This window comes from Clupea harengus, chromosome 10 (genome assembly GCF_900700415.2).
Source record: "Clupea harengus chromosome 10, Ch_v2.0.2, whole genome shotgun sequence".
In the NCBI taxonomy this organism is placed as follows: Eukaryota; Metazoa; Chordata; class Actinopteri; order Clupeiformes; family Clupeidae; genus Clupea; species Clupea harengus.
Window position 1 is genome coordinate 25,807,251 of NC_045161.1, and position 12,500 is coordinate 25,819,750.

General features: G+C 48.5%; 1 protein-coding gene across 9 annotated transcripts in view; it reads left to right on the forward strand.

Annotated features, from left to right (window-relative positions):
* ptprfa (protein tyrosine phosphatase receptor type Fa) overlaps positions 1–12,500 on the forward strand; it is a 173,457-nt gene that overhangs the window by 139,964 nt on the left and 20,993 nt on the right. For 5 of the 9 annotated variants that reach the window (XM_031574577.2, XM_031574578.2, XM_031574581.2 and 2 more), the window contains 2 exons: positions 2,350–2,462; positions 6,823–6,920. In XM_031574577.2, coding sequence (XP_031430437.1) covers positions 2,350–2,462; positions 6,823–6,920 — 211 coding nt within the window. Of the gene's footprint in view, positions 1–829; positions 842–2,349; positions 2,463–5,354; positions 5,388–6,822; positions 6,921–12,500 lie in introns of all 9 variants that reach the window. The other 4 variants (XM_031574575.2, XM_031574583.2, XM_031574574.2 and 1 more) reach the window with 3 other exon arrangements.

Genomic DNA, 12,500 nt, shown 5'->3' on the forward strand with positions numbered 1-12,500 from the left:
GCAAACCCAGCGCCAGTGACCTGGATTCACCTGCTCTGAAATCTGCACCCACAGCATCACCTCTGAAACCCATCAGCCCCTTCAACTCTCCGCTAACGACTCTGGTGATGAGGAGGATGCTGTAGCAGCCCCCGAAAGACAGAGTAAATCTGTGCCCCCCCCCCCCCCCTCCCCCTCTTCCCTACCGTTTGCCCTGCCCGAGGCGCGGCCCTCCTCACCCCTCGTTTCTGCTTGTAAAGGAGGGAAGCCTTGTGAAGAGGGGGACAAATTGGTATTATAATAAAAAAATTAAAAAAATTGTTTAAGATTATCACAGCAGCAGGGATTTAGATCTGGGGCCTTCAGAGGAAAAACTCATTTTCGAAATGTCAGCGCAGACATCTGAATAGAACCGCAGGCTGAGGGAAAGGAGGCGAGGAAGAGAGAAGGAACAGGGGAAGGGGTGGGGGGTGGTGGAGGGGGTGTCGGTAAGTAAAGAGCTCGTAAGTCAGGTGCTGTTACTGTCCTCCACACGGACTTGGGAGGGGGATGCAGGGTGGCATCTGTGCTTGCTGACAGACTATAATTTAATCTTCTTTCTCTCCCTTTCTCTCCCACCCTACCTCTCTCTCTCTCTCTTTCTCCTCCTCTGCCTGTCTGTCTTCCTTTCTCCACTTCACCTGTCTCCTTTCTCTCTCTTTCTCTCTCTCTCTCTGTCCCTTTTTCTTCCTCCTACCTCTATATATCTACCTCTCTCAACTTTACCTCTCTCTCCCTCTCCCTCTCTCTCTCTCTCTCTCTCTCTCTCTCTCTGCTGCGCACCTGTTTTTTTTTCTTCCTGTGGACACAGCAAACAGGAAAGGTGGGTAATGTGTTCTCTCTCCCTCCCTCTCTCCCTCCCTCTCTCTCTCTCTCTCTCTCTCTCTCTCTATCTCTCTATGTGTCTGTGCTGTTTTGCTGCTTCTGCGTCCCCGCTGTGCGTTGTGTGAGCGTCGGTGGCCCCTCCGCCTCCGACTTGTCCCTCACTGTCAGCCTCCTGCAGGCGCAGAAGAGGGCTCTGTGTCTGTCTGATGCCATTGATCATGTCATTGTGTGCGGTGGCTCTGTCACGCACCCGCTCCCGCTCCCGCTCCCGCTCCCTCCTCTCTATAATGGGCTGTGTTTAGATGTCACTGTGTGTGCGTGTGCGTGTGCGTGTGCGTGTGTGTGATAGCCACACTTTGAGGGTGGTAGAATGGCATCAGGTGCTAATACAGGGTGAAACATCATGTGTGTGCTAGATAGTAGAATTTGGATGCACATTGCTCGTATCCAAATGTAACTATCATGTTATCACCCTCAAACTAGGGCCTCGTGTGTGTCGTTGATGTTTGTGTGTCTTTATGTCAGTGTGTTGGTTGATGATGTTTGCTGCATCATATTGTCCATTCCAGGCTGTGGTACGGGAGGGTCTCAGCGATAAGCTATCTCAAACCATAGCTTCTCAAATCTCACAAACACCTGGCACTGTGGACATATTCATATTCAACAAGTAAACTCACACATTCACACCCACGCACCATATTTAGTCGTTCTATGAACCCCCCCCCACACACACACACACACACACACACACACACACACACACTTTTTACACCTTTGCCTTTTCCCAGATGTGCTTAGTGCTGCTGGTCAAAGAGGTTTGCTAGCGCAGCGCCTGCCAACTGGTTGTCTGGGAGGCGTTAGCGTAGCGGCTGCTAACAGCTGCTTCTCTGGGAGGCGTTAGCGTAGCGGCTGCTAACAGCTGCTTCTCTGGGAGGTGTTAGCGTAGCAGCAACAGAGGTTTGGGCCTGGCTGCCGTAATTAGACAGCCTGGCTGTCACCTGGATGAGCTGCTAATTGCACAGGCTGTTTGTTTGCACTCTTTTGGTTGCCTGGAAATTAAAGGTTTTTGGAAAGAGCGGAACTCAAGAAGCTGCGTCGCCACTTTACCTCCTGCTGTGAGAAGTGAAGAGGCACTTTTTTTACCCATGCACACACACACACACACACACACACTCACACACACATGAATGTGTAATTACCACACTCATGTGTGCATGCAGAGACTCAGCGACTAAGCGTCAGTGTAAGGGTGACTGGCTTGTGTCTAGACTGCAGACTTTTCTGCCTTTCATCCGTTTCAGCACTGACAACAGTAAACTAACCACTCATCTCAAATGTGTTTGTGTTTGTTTATGCATCATGTGCTGTTTTGTGTTTGTGTGTGAGTGTGCTTTTTATTATTTGTGTGTGTTTGCATGTTTGTGTTTCCCTGTGTGGACGCGCGCGCGCGCGTGTGTGTGTGTGTTTTCGGTTCTCATGATGTCTGCGTGTTTGTGTGGCTCTCAGGAAGCGGACGTCTCCTTCAACCAAAGACGAGCACACTGCTGGGGTGAAGGACTGTCTGCTGGCTCATTCCTCCGACCCTGTGGAGATGAGGAGACTCAACTACCAGACACAAGGTACTGCAGCACACACTCAAACAAAACACATACACACACACACACACACACACACACACACATTCCCTTGGGCTCTCCCTATGTCTGGCACACACAAATTATCTCTTTCTTTAAAAACTGTCTCGCTCTCTCTGTCTCTTTCACACAAACACACACAATTCTCTTGTGCGCTCTCTTTCTCTGGCATACACACACTTGTTTTCTTTGCAAACTCCCTCTCTCTCAAAAAAACCCCAGCCTTTCAGTTATTGTCTCAAACTGCGCTGGCTAGGAGAATGAAGCCGTAGGACTTCGACCCATACCTGTGGTGCTAAAGGTAGCCTCCTGCTGGTTCTCCCTCTGCAGCCTAATAACAAACAGCAGCACCTCTGAAGAGTGAGAATATGAGCACACTCATGCAGGCTCTGTCATGCACTAGGCCCTCTCGATCCTCGTGGACAGCGGCCCTCGCCTCGCCTCGCCTCGCCTTCCCCTCACCCGCCGTTAACGAAACGGGCGGATGCTTGCCGCTCTTCTGACCCCTAATCACGGCTTGACCTTCAGCAAGCCGCACACAACGCCCCGGGTCGCATTCATCATCCTTTTACTGCGGTTGCCAAACCAGGTCTCTCTCTCTGTCTGTCTCTCTCTCTCTCTGTCTCTCTCTCTCTCTGTCTGTCTCTCTCTGTCTCTCTCTCTCTCTCTCTCTCTCCCCGCCTGCCGCCTGCGCTCAGGAAAGCCAGGTCACGGGTGTGAGGACATCTCCATATTTACAGCCGGGTGCGATCGCGCACGCAGAGAGGAAGCCGTTTACAGCAGCGGCGTTCGCCCTGTGGCTCCGGCGAGCTTCATCGGGGAGCATTATTCAGCGAGCCACCCAGTCAGTGACATATACATCCTAGTGGGTGTGCAGACGGACGGTGCATATGAGCACAGAGGTCAGAACAGATGCTGAAAGGCTCTGGAGCACAGCCGTGTCCTCTTTAGAGGTTGGCAGCAGGGTGTGCGGTCATTAGCCCACATGTTCTCAGCCTCACGGAAAGGCCATGGATTTCTATATATGTATATGTATACATTAAATGCTGCACTATTTACATAGAGAGGAAAAATAACAGTTCCGTGGATGTGATTTTATTTTCGCTGTTGAACATGAATACATTTACACACGCACATGTGTAACGAACGTGTTAAACACACACCAGATAAGAGTTTCTTCCACAGTCGTGTTCATTGTTGTCCGATGACTGGTTTCTAGATATCTTATATCTTGGATCTTATATGTTTGTGTGGTTTATTTATCTTAGTCACGTCCCCCTGTGCGTTCCTCCCAATATCAGTAGAGGTCTGTTCTGTACAGAGGTGAAATTGCCTGTAATATACTCCCTCCGCAGTGGTGTGGATCTGCACAGGCTTCCACTTGTCTGTGTAATTAAGAAACCTGTTTCGGCTCGGCCAAATGAGTCCAAATGAGCGGGAGAGCAGCCCTCCGGACTGACCATCCCAAAATGAAAAACGACTTTCAATTAGCTGGGTGTCAGTCAGCGGCGCTCCAATATCAGCGTTGGGCTTTCGCTCCGCTCCGCGCGTGGTCGAGGCGCTTAGCGATATATATTGGATTGTACCGCGCTCTGAGAGTGAGACGTGGGTTTCAGAAACACCTTTTTTCTCTCACATTTCTCACAACACCACGAGTCTGACTTTATTTCCCCACCCATGTTCCACTGTCTTGAAAGGCTAGTCTCAGACAGAGTAATGATTGTGCCATTTAGAAGCATCCAGAAGGTGGACAAGGTGCTACATTTGGCCTTTTTAACATGGAGATAGAGCATTAGTCAGCTCCGTCCTCATTCCCGCCTGAAGGACTCTGGGCGGATGTGAACCATAAGTCACCCGTTCTCAACAGGTTTTTTCAGGATGAAAAACCCCAACTGGTTAATTAAAGAAACTCATTGTGAAGAGAATGGGCTTTGAACTCTGCAGAGGAATTAAGTTGGGTTGAGTCACTGGGGAGAGCCTCTTTATCTCTTTTTCGCTCGCTCGCTCGCTCTCTTGATCTCTCCCGCCCGCACCACGTCTTTCTCTCTTGGATTCCTTCTTTCGACCTACATCTCCCCCTCTCTCTCTCTCTCTCTCTCTCTCTCTCTCTCTCCCCCCATCTCTTTCACTGTCTCTCTCTCTCTCTCCCTCACTCACTCTCTCTCACCAACTCTCTCTCACTTTCTGTGGGTGTTTCAAAAGCTAAATCTCCCTTGAAAACCTTGTGCCTCCACTCTGCTCACCTTTGGTGGAAGGTGTAGGAGAGATTTGCATAAATGTTTTCCTGATGTGTTGATATAAATAGATGTAATAGATTCCAAGGTCCCAGGAAACACCATTCACATAGACTCTCACACACACACACACACACACACACACACACACACACACACACACACACACACACACACACACCCTCTCTGCAGCATCCGTAACTTTAAATCAAATACAAATAAAATACAAAACCAAAAGATGACCGTGAGACACTCATGCATATATTTGCCCTGGAGCCTTTCTGAGCCAGACTACAGAAGTTTTATTTGCCCAGTCTCAGGGGCGCTGGGGGAGTTGCTACAGAATTGCTAGTGTTTTGGAGACACAGATGATTCAAGGGCAGGAATAAGTACTCTTACGCTCCAGACAGACCAGCAAATCTCGGCCCTTAAGCCTCTTGTCCATGTCCTCGTCTCTGCATTTCTCTCTCTCTCCTCTCAGCCCCCTTCTTTTCTGAGTGTCGCTCTATCGATTCCTGCCCTTGTGTTCCTTCTCTGCACTGGGGGCGCTACTGTTTAGGCTAGCGCTCGGTTTCCCATTAGTTATTTATTTGTTTCTTTTTTTTGTTTTGGTAACGGCCCTGCCCCCGTCTTCTCTCCGCAGGTTCCAGCGCCCCCACCTGCCCGAACACTCCAAGTTAGTTTCCAGACCTCCTCTTTCTTTCTCTGTGCTCTTTTCATTCACCAGTTTTCCCCCCTCTCTCTCTCTCTCTCTCTCTCTCTCTCTCTCTCTCTCGCTCTCTCTCGCTCTTTCTTTCCACCCTCGTCTCTTCAGTATCCCTGCTTTCTCTCTTTTCTTTTCTTTTCTTTTCTGAAGGGTCATTTCTTATTCCACAGTTCTGTGTTGACACGCTGACGGAAAAATAATCACAGACAGAAGATGAGTGTTTCATCCAAAGGCATTGATTTCTGTCTGCACTCTGAAGTGCATTTTTTCATGTTAATGTGATGTCAAGCAAAAGACAATAGAAATACAAATAAAAAATGGTTGAAATGACCCTTTTCCCCCCTCTCTTGTCTCTCTCTTTTTCCTCTCTCTTTTTCTCTCTTTCGTTCTCCTCTCTCTCTCTCCCCCTCTCTCTCTCTCTCTCTCCCTCCCCCTCTGTATCACTCTATTATCTCTCTCTCTCCCCCTCTATATCACTCTCTCTCCTCTCTGGAATGTCATGAGGGCACCTCCCTCTCCGCCCCTTCATGCCAAGCCGAACCACCCAACTGCACCATCAACTGTGCAGTTTGAGTCACGCTACAGCAGACACACACACACACACACACGGGGCTGCCCGCTACCTCAACCACCTCCATCTCTCCCTCACCGTACCCCCTCACCACCACCTCCTCTCCACAGGCTGCGTCTGAGCTCTCATCGGCGAGAACATTCCAGAAGCGAGCTGGATGGTTGTGAGAGAGCGAGTGGGAGGACGAGGAGGGAGGCGGTGCTGTGATAGATCAGATCTAATAAAAACCCCATTGATGCCATTTTTTAAAAGCTTTTCTGACATCTTTGAGAAACTGCAATGAAATTTAAGGGCTTGGGTATGGGTTATGGCGAATAACGTAATGAATCGCAATGTTTCGGGGTGGGGAAAGTCAGCCCCACAGACCTCTCCCTCCCCGTTCTCTCCTGCTGCACCACTGGCTCCAAACCACCAGCCAATGACCATGCGCCTACGCTCACCCACCTCACCGATTGTGTGCCGACACAGCATGGTGTTACATGGCTGTGTCAGAATTCATTTTCCTCTTCCATCTGTCTCTGTTTCTCTTTCTCTCTCTCTCTCTCTCTCTTTCTCTCCCTGTTTCTCTTGTTCTTTTTCATGTCTGACTGTTTCACTCACCAGGCGCAAAGCTTTTTCACAAGCATCTGCGTCATCCTGTGGCCCATCATTGTTGTCAGTGTTTGAAAGTAGCAGTTAGCATACACCTGTGTGTGTGTGTGTGTGTGTGTGTGTATCCATTTGTGTTGTTTATCTGTATGTGTGCGTGTGTATTTGCGCCCACTGTTGTTTTTGCTGCAGCAGTAGCACCTGTTGTTGTTTGAACCGTTTCCAACATCCTTTTCTCTGTCCTAGGAATGAGGGAGCACCCACCCATATCCACCTCAGACCTGGCCGACCACATCGACAGACTGAAGGCCAATGACAGCCTGCGTTTCTCTCAGGAGTATGAGGTAGGCACTGAGTTAGCCTCCATCCCCCCCCCCCTGCCAACAGCAACAAGGGATGGCATATCTGGATAAACCAATCTGCCTTGAAAACTAAAACATAAAAGCATGGATGGCTCCCTGTTATGATGGCCAAGACTGAAACTGAAATGACCCTGACTAGAGCTCACAGGGGTTAATCCGTCATGAAGCGGTTACTGGCGGTTACTGTGCATACAAAAACGTAAAGTATGAGCCATTTCCACTAAACTAATGCCACTTATCCATCTGAGAGGAGACCAGTGGGCTCCCTCTCTTGCCTCTAGCTTTCTCTCTCTAGCTCGCTCTCTCTCTCTCATCATCGCTTCTTCTTTCTCTGCTCTCTCTCTCACTCGCTCTCTCTTTCTCTCGCTCTCTCTTGCTCTCTCTCTCTCTCTCACTCGCTCTCTCTTTCTCTCGCTCTCTCTTTCTCCTTGCTCTCTCTCTCCTCTCTCTCACTCGCTCCTCTTCTCTTGCTCTCTCTCTCTCACTCGCTTTCTCTTGCTCTCTCTCTCTCTAGCTCTGTCTCTCTCACTCACTCGCTCTCTCTTTCTCTCGCTCTCTCTTTCTCTTGCTCTCTCTCTCTCACTCGCTCTCTCTTGCTCTCCTCTCTCTCTCTCTCTCTCTCTCTCTCTCTCTCTTCTCTCTCTCTCTGTCCTGTCTCATACTATGAGCTAGGAGAGCTGGTAGTAGCCAGAGACATTATAAGGAAAGAAGCTGCCCGGGGGCGTTGCCAAGATGACTTGCCAAGTGGCGAGACTTGCTTATGAGGACTTTATAGTAGGAGCTGCCTCAGGGCCGGATCAGGGCCGGTTCTGGGCGGGTTCTGGCTCCTGTCTCAGGGCCATTTGGATGTGTGAAGTTAAGGCCTGTGGAAAGGAAAGCTGAATCATCAGCTCCCCAAGAAAGATACATATATTTTTTGTTCATTTGTTTGTTTGTTTTTGTACACCCCCCTCCCTCGCCTACTACTCATGTGCTCTGCTGCATCCTGTTAAACTCCACGGCAAGAGTAACCCCCGCCCCACCCCACCCCACCCCACCCCACCCTCCTTATAGGAGAGCCTGCAGAAGCTACTCCCAGCTTAATCCACAGGCTCTCCTCAAATCAACATTTCCTCTGGTCTTTGTGTGTCGTACATTACAATTTGCCACGGTTTATTGTTAGTTCCAGCTTTGTGGTCTTAACCCGCCAGCCAGTCAGAACATGGCGTGCCACGGCGGCCTCTGCAAGAGAGCATCCTGCTAAAGAATGCATGAGTTTCGCTGCCTTCCTAAAGAATATTATGGCACTGCACTTACCTACTGTAAGGAAGCCAGTGAGGGATTCTTGCTTGTTGATGTCCTACAAAGGGAAGTCATTTCCATTTAAAGTGGTACATTTCTGAGGGGATAAAGCGGGACAGATGGGCGTTCTGTTTACCACCAGGGGAGGGGAAGCGAGTCACATTAATTACAAAGCTTCACCTCCACCAACTTACTTCTGCTTACTTCCTTATTTTTGTGGCATTTTCTTGTTTTTCTCCCAATCCCTTCCTCCATATACATACATACACACACATACATACACACACACACACACACACACACACACACACACACACACACACACACACACACACACACATACAATCTTCACCCCCTTTCTTCCCTGGATTTGTGAGGAAAGATGCTGCATCATAAACTAGACCTCAAGAGTCACTGTCCTCTAAACATGACAGAGACAACTGTAAGAAGATGCTGTGGATGAAAGCCTCTGCTAAGTGTGTGTCCTTTGCCTTCCACTTTAGATTACTGGGGGAAGACCAGGTGGAGGTAGTGTAGTGTGCCTACTGTTGCACAACAGCTGAACACCAGCCTCCATTAGAGTCTTCCTAAAAGAGCGGTTATTGAATGCAAGTACAGCAGGTGAAATTCATTTGTTTTGTTTTAATGAGTCAGCCTGTCGGTGAGAGCTGATGAAAGCGTTATGCCTCGAGGAAACATGGAGATTTTTTGTTCTTTTTTTAAAGGGGGGAAGAAAGAGGATGTTCAGGAGGAGATAAGTAAAATCACCACTGCTAACAGGAGCCGAACTAACAGCTAGTGATCAGTGTGTCTAGTCAACAGGCTCTATCACACACACACACACACACACACACACACACACATGCACTCTTACACACACATGCACTCTTATACACACACACATGCACTCTTACACACACATACACACACATGCACTCTTACACACACATGCACTCTTACACACACACACATGCACTCTTACACACACATGCACTCTTACACACACATACACACACATGCACTCTTACACACACATACACACACATGCAAATGTGCACTCATAAAACAGAAATTCTCTCTCTCTCCCTTTCTCTCCCTCTCTCTCCCTCCCTTTCTCTCTCAGACGCGCAGAGACACACACACAGCCTATTGGCTCATCACGTCGGACGTCTCTCGAAGCGTCAGAGCTTGAAATTAAAGGTTCATAATGCCTCCATTAGAGACTGGAGCCATTCCAGATCCACACGGCTTGTTAGATCTTTAACTCTGACAAATAAGTGAGCTGCCGTTTGCATATAGAAAGCCCTTATCGGCTTTGAAATTAGCCCAGGCTTAATGTAGTCATCAGCAATCACTCTTGGGGTAAATGCTCCTAAATGAAGTGGATTTAATTGATTAAAAATAAAGCAAAGACTGGCCCGACCAAGGAGTCATGAATTAGGGATTCGCTAAAATGAACGGAGTAAATAATAGAAGAAACAAAAAGAATAACCACCTTGGAGACCTTGGGAGCGAAATGGAAATAAGTGGGTTCCTCAGTCACTGTTTACAGGGATAAACCGGCATACTTTCCAACTCTTGCTTTACTTACTCTCTCTCTCTCTCTCTCCCTCTTTCTCTCTCTCTCTCTCTCTCTCTCTCTCTATCTCTCTCTCTCTATCTCTCTAACTCTCTCTTTCTCCCTCTCTCTCTCGCTTTCTCGCTTTCTTTTTTCCTAATTTTTCAAACTCTTTCTCTTTTTCAATGTGAATAATGATGGTCGTCTGCAGTCCACTGTACCCCAGGGACGTTTTAAGATGGAACTCCAGCGCATTCAATTAAATACACGCTTTACTTCAATACCAACAGCAGCTATTTCTGGCTTAATGTTCCCTAGTCCTCATTTTCAGCGGTGGCCATTGTTCCATTAATTGTGAGCATGATTTACCTGAGAGTCTCTAAAAAAAAGGATATCCTGCCGTGGCTAAGTGTACTTCTCCCCCTTCGGCTGCATGCTCTCTATATTTATAATGCAGGCCTGCCTGGAGTCCATTGAGGGTAGCCAGTGATTACTCTTGTGTGTGTGTTGCACAGATTTAATAGAGCTGGAATGGTATATTTAAACATTCATGCCCAGTTTGCCTGGCCATCTCTACCTTGGGAGACGGTCACTGATGAGGGGAAACTTTACCCCAGCCAACAGCAGCAGCTCCAGGCTCTAGGCTCAGGCTTGGGCCTCGTGTTGGGCTTGCCCTCCTGCTGAACTTGCAGTCTGTCGCCTATTTTAGTTTTTCCTCCCGGAGCGAAAGCGCCTTCGCCTGTGTTTTGCGCTCAGGTAGCCAGGCATCAGAGATATCATCCCCAGCCCATCATGGTATTGCTCACCGGGGACTCGCCAGCTTTGTCGTACCTGCTTTGGGTCCCTTTTGCTGAAACACAGAAAACTGAAGGACCGTGTGTGTGTGTGTGTGTGTGTGTGTGTGTGTGTGTGTGTGTGTGTGTGTCTGTGTGTGCGTGTGTGTGTGGAAAATAAAATGTGAAAAGGCAGAAACCATCCAGCAATGACATTTAGAGACGGGAAGTGCAAAACTATTAATTTCCCCCCTTCAGTGCTAATGTACGCGCTGGGAAGACAACAGGTGCTAATCAGCCTTTGCAGGAGATGGAATCACGTCTTAATGTCCCTCCTAAGATTAGGTCATCATACGGCGAATGGGAACACCCCACACACACACACACACACACACACACACACACACACACACACACACCCACACCCCTTTTCTTCCTCCCTGTTTCTCTCTGTCTCTGTCATTTTCACTTCTCTTTTTTCTAGCTTTTTCCATTTCTGTCATTCTCCACCTTCTCTCTATACTTGTGTTTCTCTCTCTCTTTCTCTCTATCTCTCTATATTTCTCTCTATCTCTTTCTTTCTGTCGCTGTCCTCTCTATCTCTCTCTCTTTCTCTCTCTGTCTTGCTCTTTTTCTCTCTCTATCTCTCTCTCTTTCTGTTGCTGTCCTCTCTCTCTATCATTTTCTCTCTATCTCTTTCTCTCTATCTCTCTCCATCTGCGGTGTAGAGCAGCTCCTGCTGGGTGAGGGGCTATTTAGTGTTAACTATGGTGTGTGTGTGGTTGTGTGGTGCACGTGGCCATTTCCCTCCCTTGCTGGAGCCTCAGACAGGTGTCATAAATAACTCTGCATCCAGGCTTCTGCCGAGGGCACGCCGGGATCAGAGCAAAGCTGATTGTGGAGTCTGTCGCTGTGTTGTCTTTAGGAGAGAAAAAAAAACACACACACACACACACACACACACACACACACAGCGCAACCGGAGCGCTCTGACAGAGCCAGCTGCTTTAGACAGGCTGTCAGCTGCCACTGAGACGGCCATTCATTCATTCATTCCCTGAACACACAATTGCACACACGCACACACACGCACACACACACACACACACTACCCAGACACACACACACTCACACACACACACACACACACACACACTACCCAGACACACTCACACTCACACACTACCCAGACACACACACACACACACACACACACACACACACACACACACACACACACACACACACTACCCAGACACACTCACCGCCCGGCAGATGGACCAGAGAGTTTGTGTGCCTGTCTGTCAACATGAGAAGGCATAATGTTGTGAATATGAATGGTTGACTAAGTGAGGTGTGTGTGTGCGCGTGTGTGTGCGTGCGTGCTTGCGGGTGGTAAGGATCAACAGGAGCATACGCGATGAAGCAACATATGGAGCTCCATTTTTCCACTAAAACTCAACTCACTAAAAACTTCCACATCGACTTCCCCCAAACATCGGCTGCTTCTTAACCTCATTTGACCCCCGTAGACGCAGGGAATCGGTGGCTTCAGATCCAGATGTGGAGCGGCTCCAAACCAGTCAGTGTCTATGTGGGCTAACAGATGCGTGCAGCGTGTCACTGCAGGAGGAAGGCTTTGGATCGGAGGCTTGGGTTTGTAAGCTGTGGCCTAACATCTGCCATTCCACGCTCGAAAACAAAGCATACAACCCCAATTAAAGTTGATGGGAATTAGAGGGATATCTCTCCGATTCAGGAGGGTGTTTAAATGTTATCAGCTGCGCACTGGCTTTGGATGAAGCCAGTCAAAAACAAACCCAAACTTTTCCCAGAGTGAAAAGGAAAAGATAGATAGAGAGAGAGAGACAGAGAGAGAGAGAGAGAGGAGGGAGAGAAAAAAACTGTTTCTCCGGGTAGCGAAACTGGATTTTCATCGCCTCGGCTAAT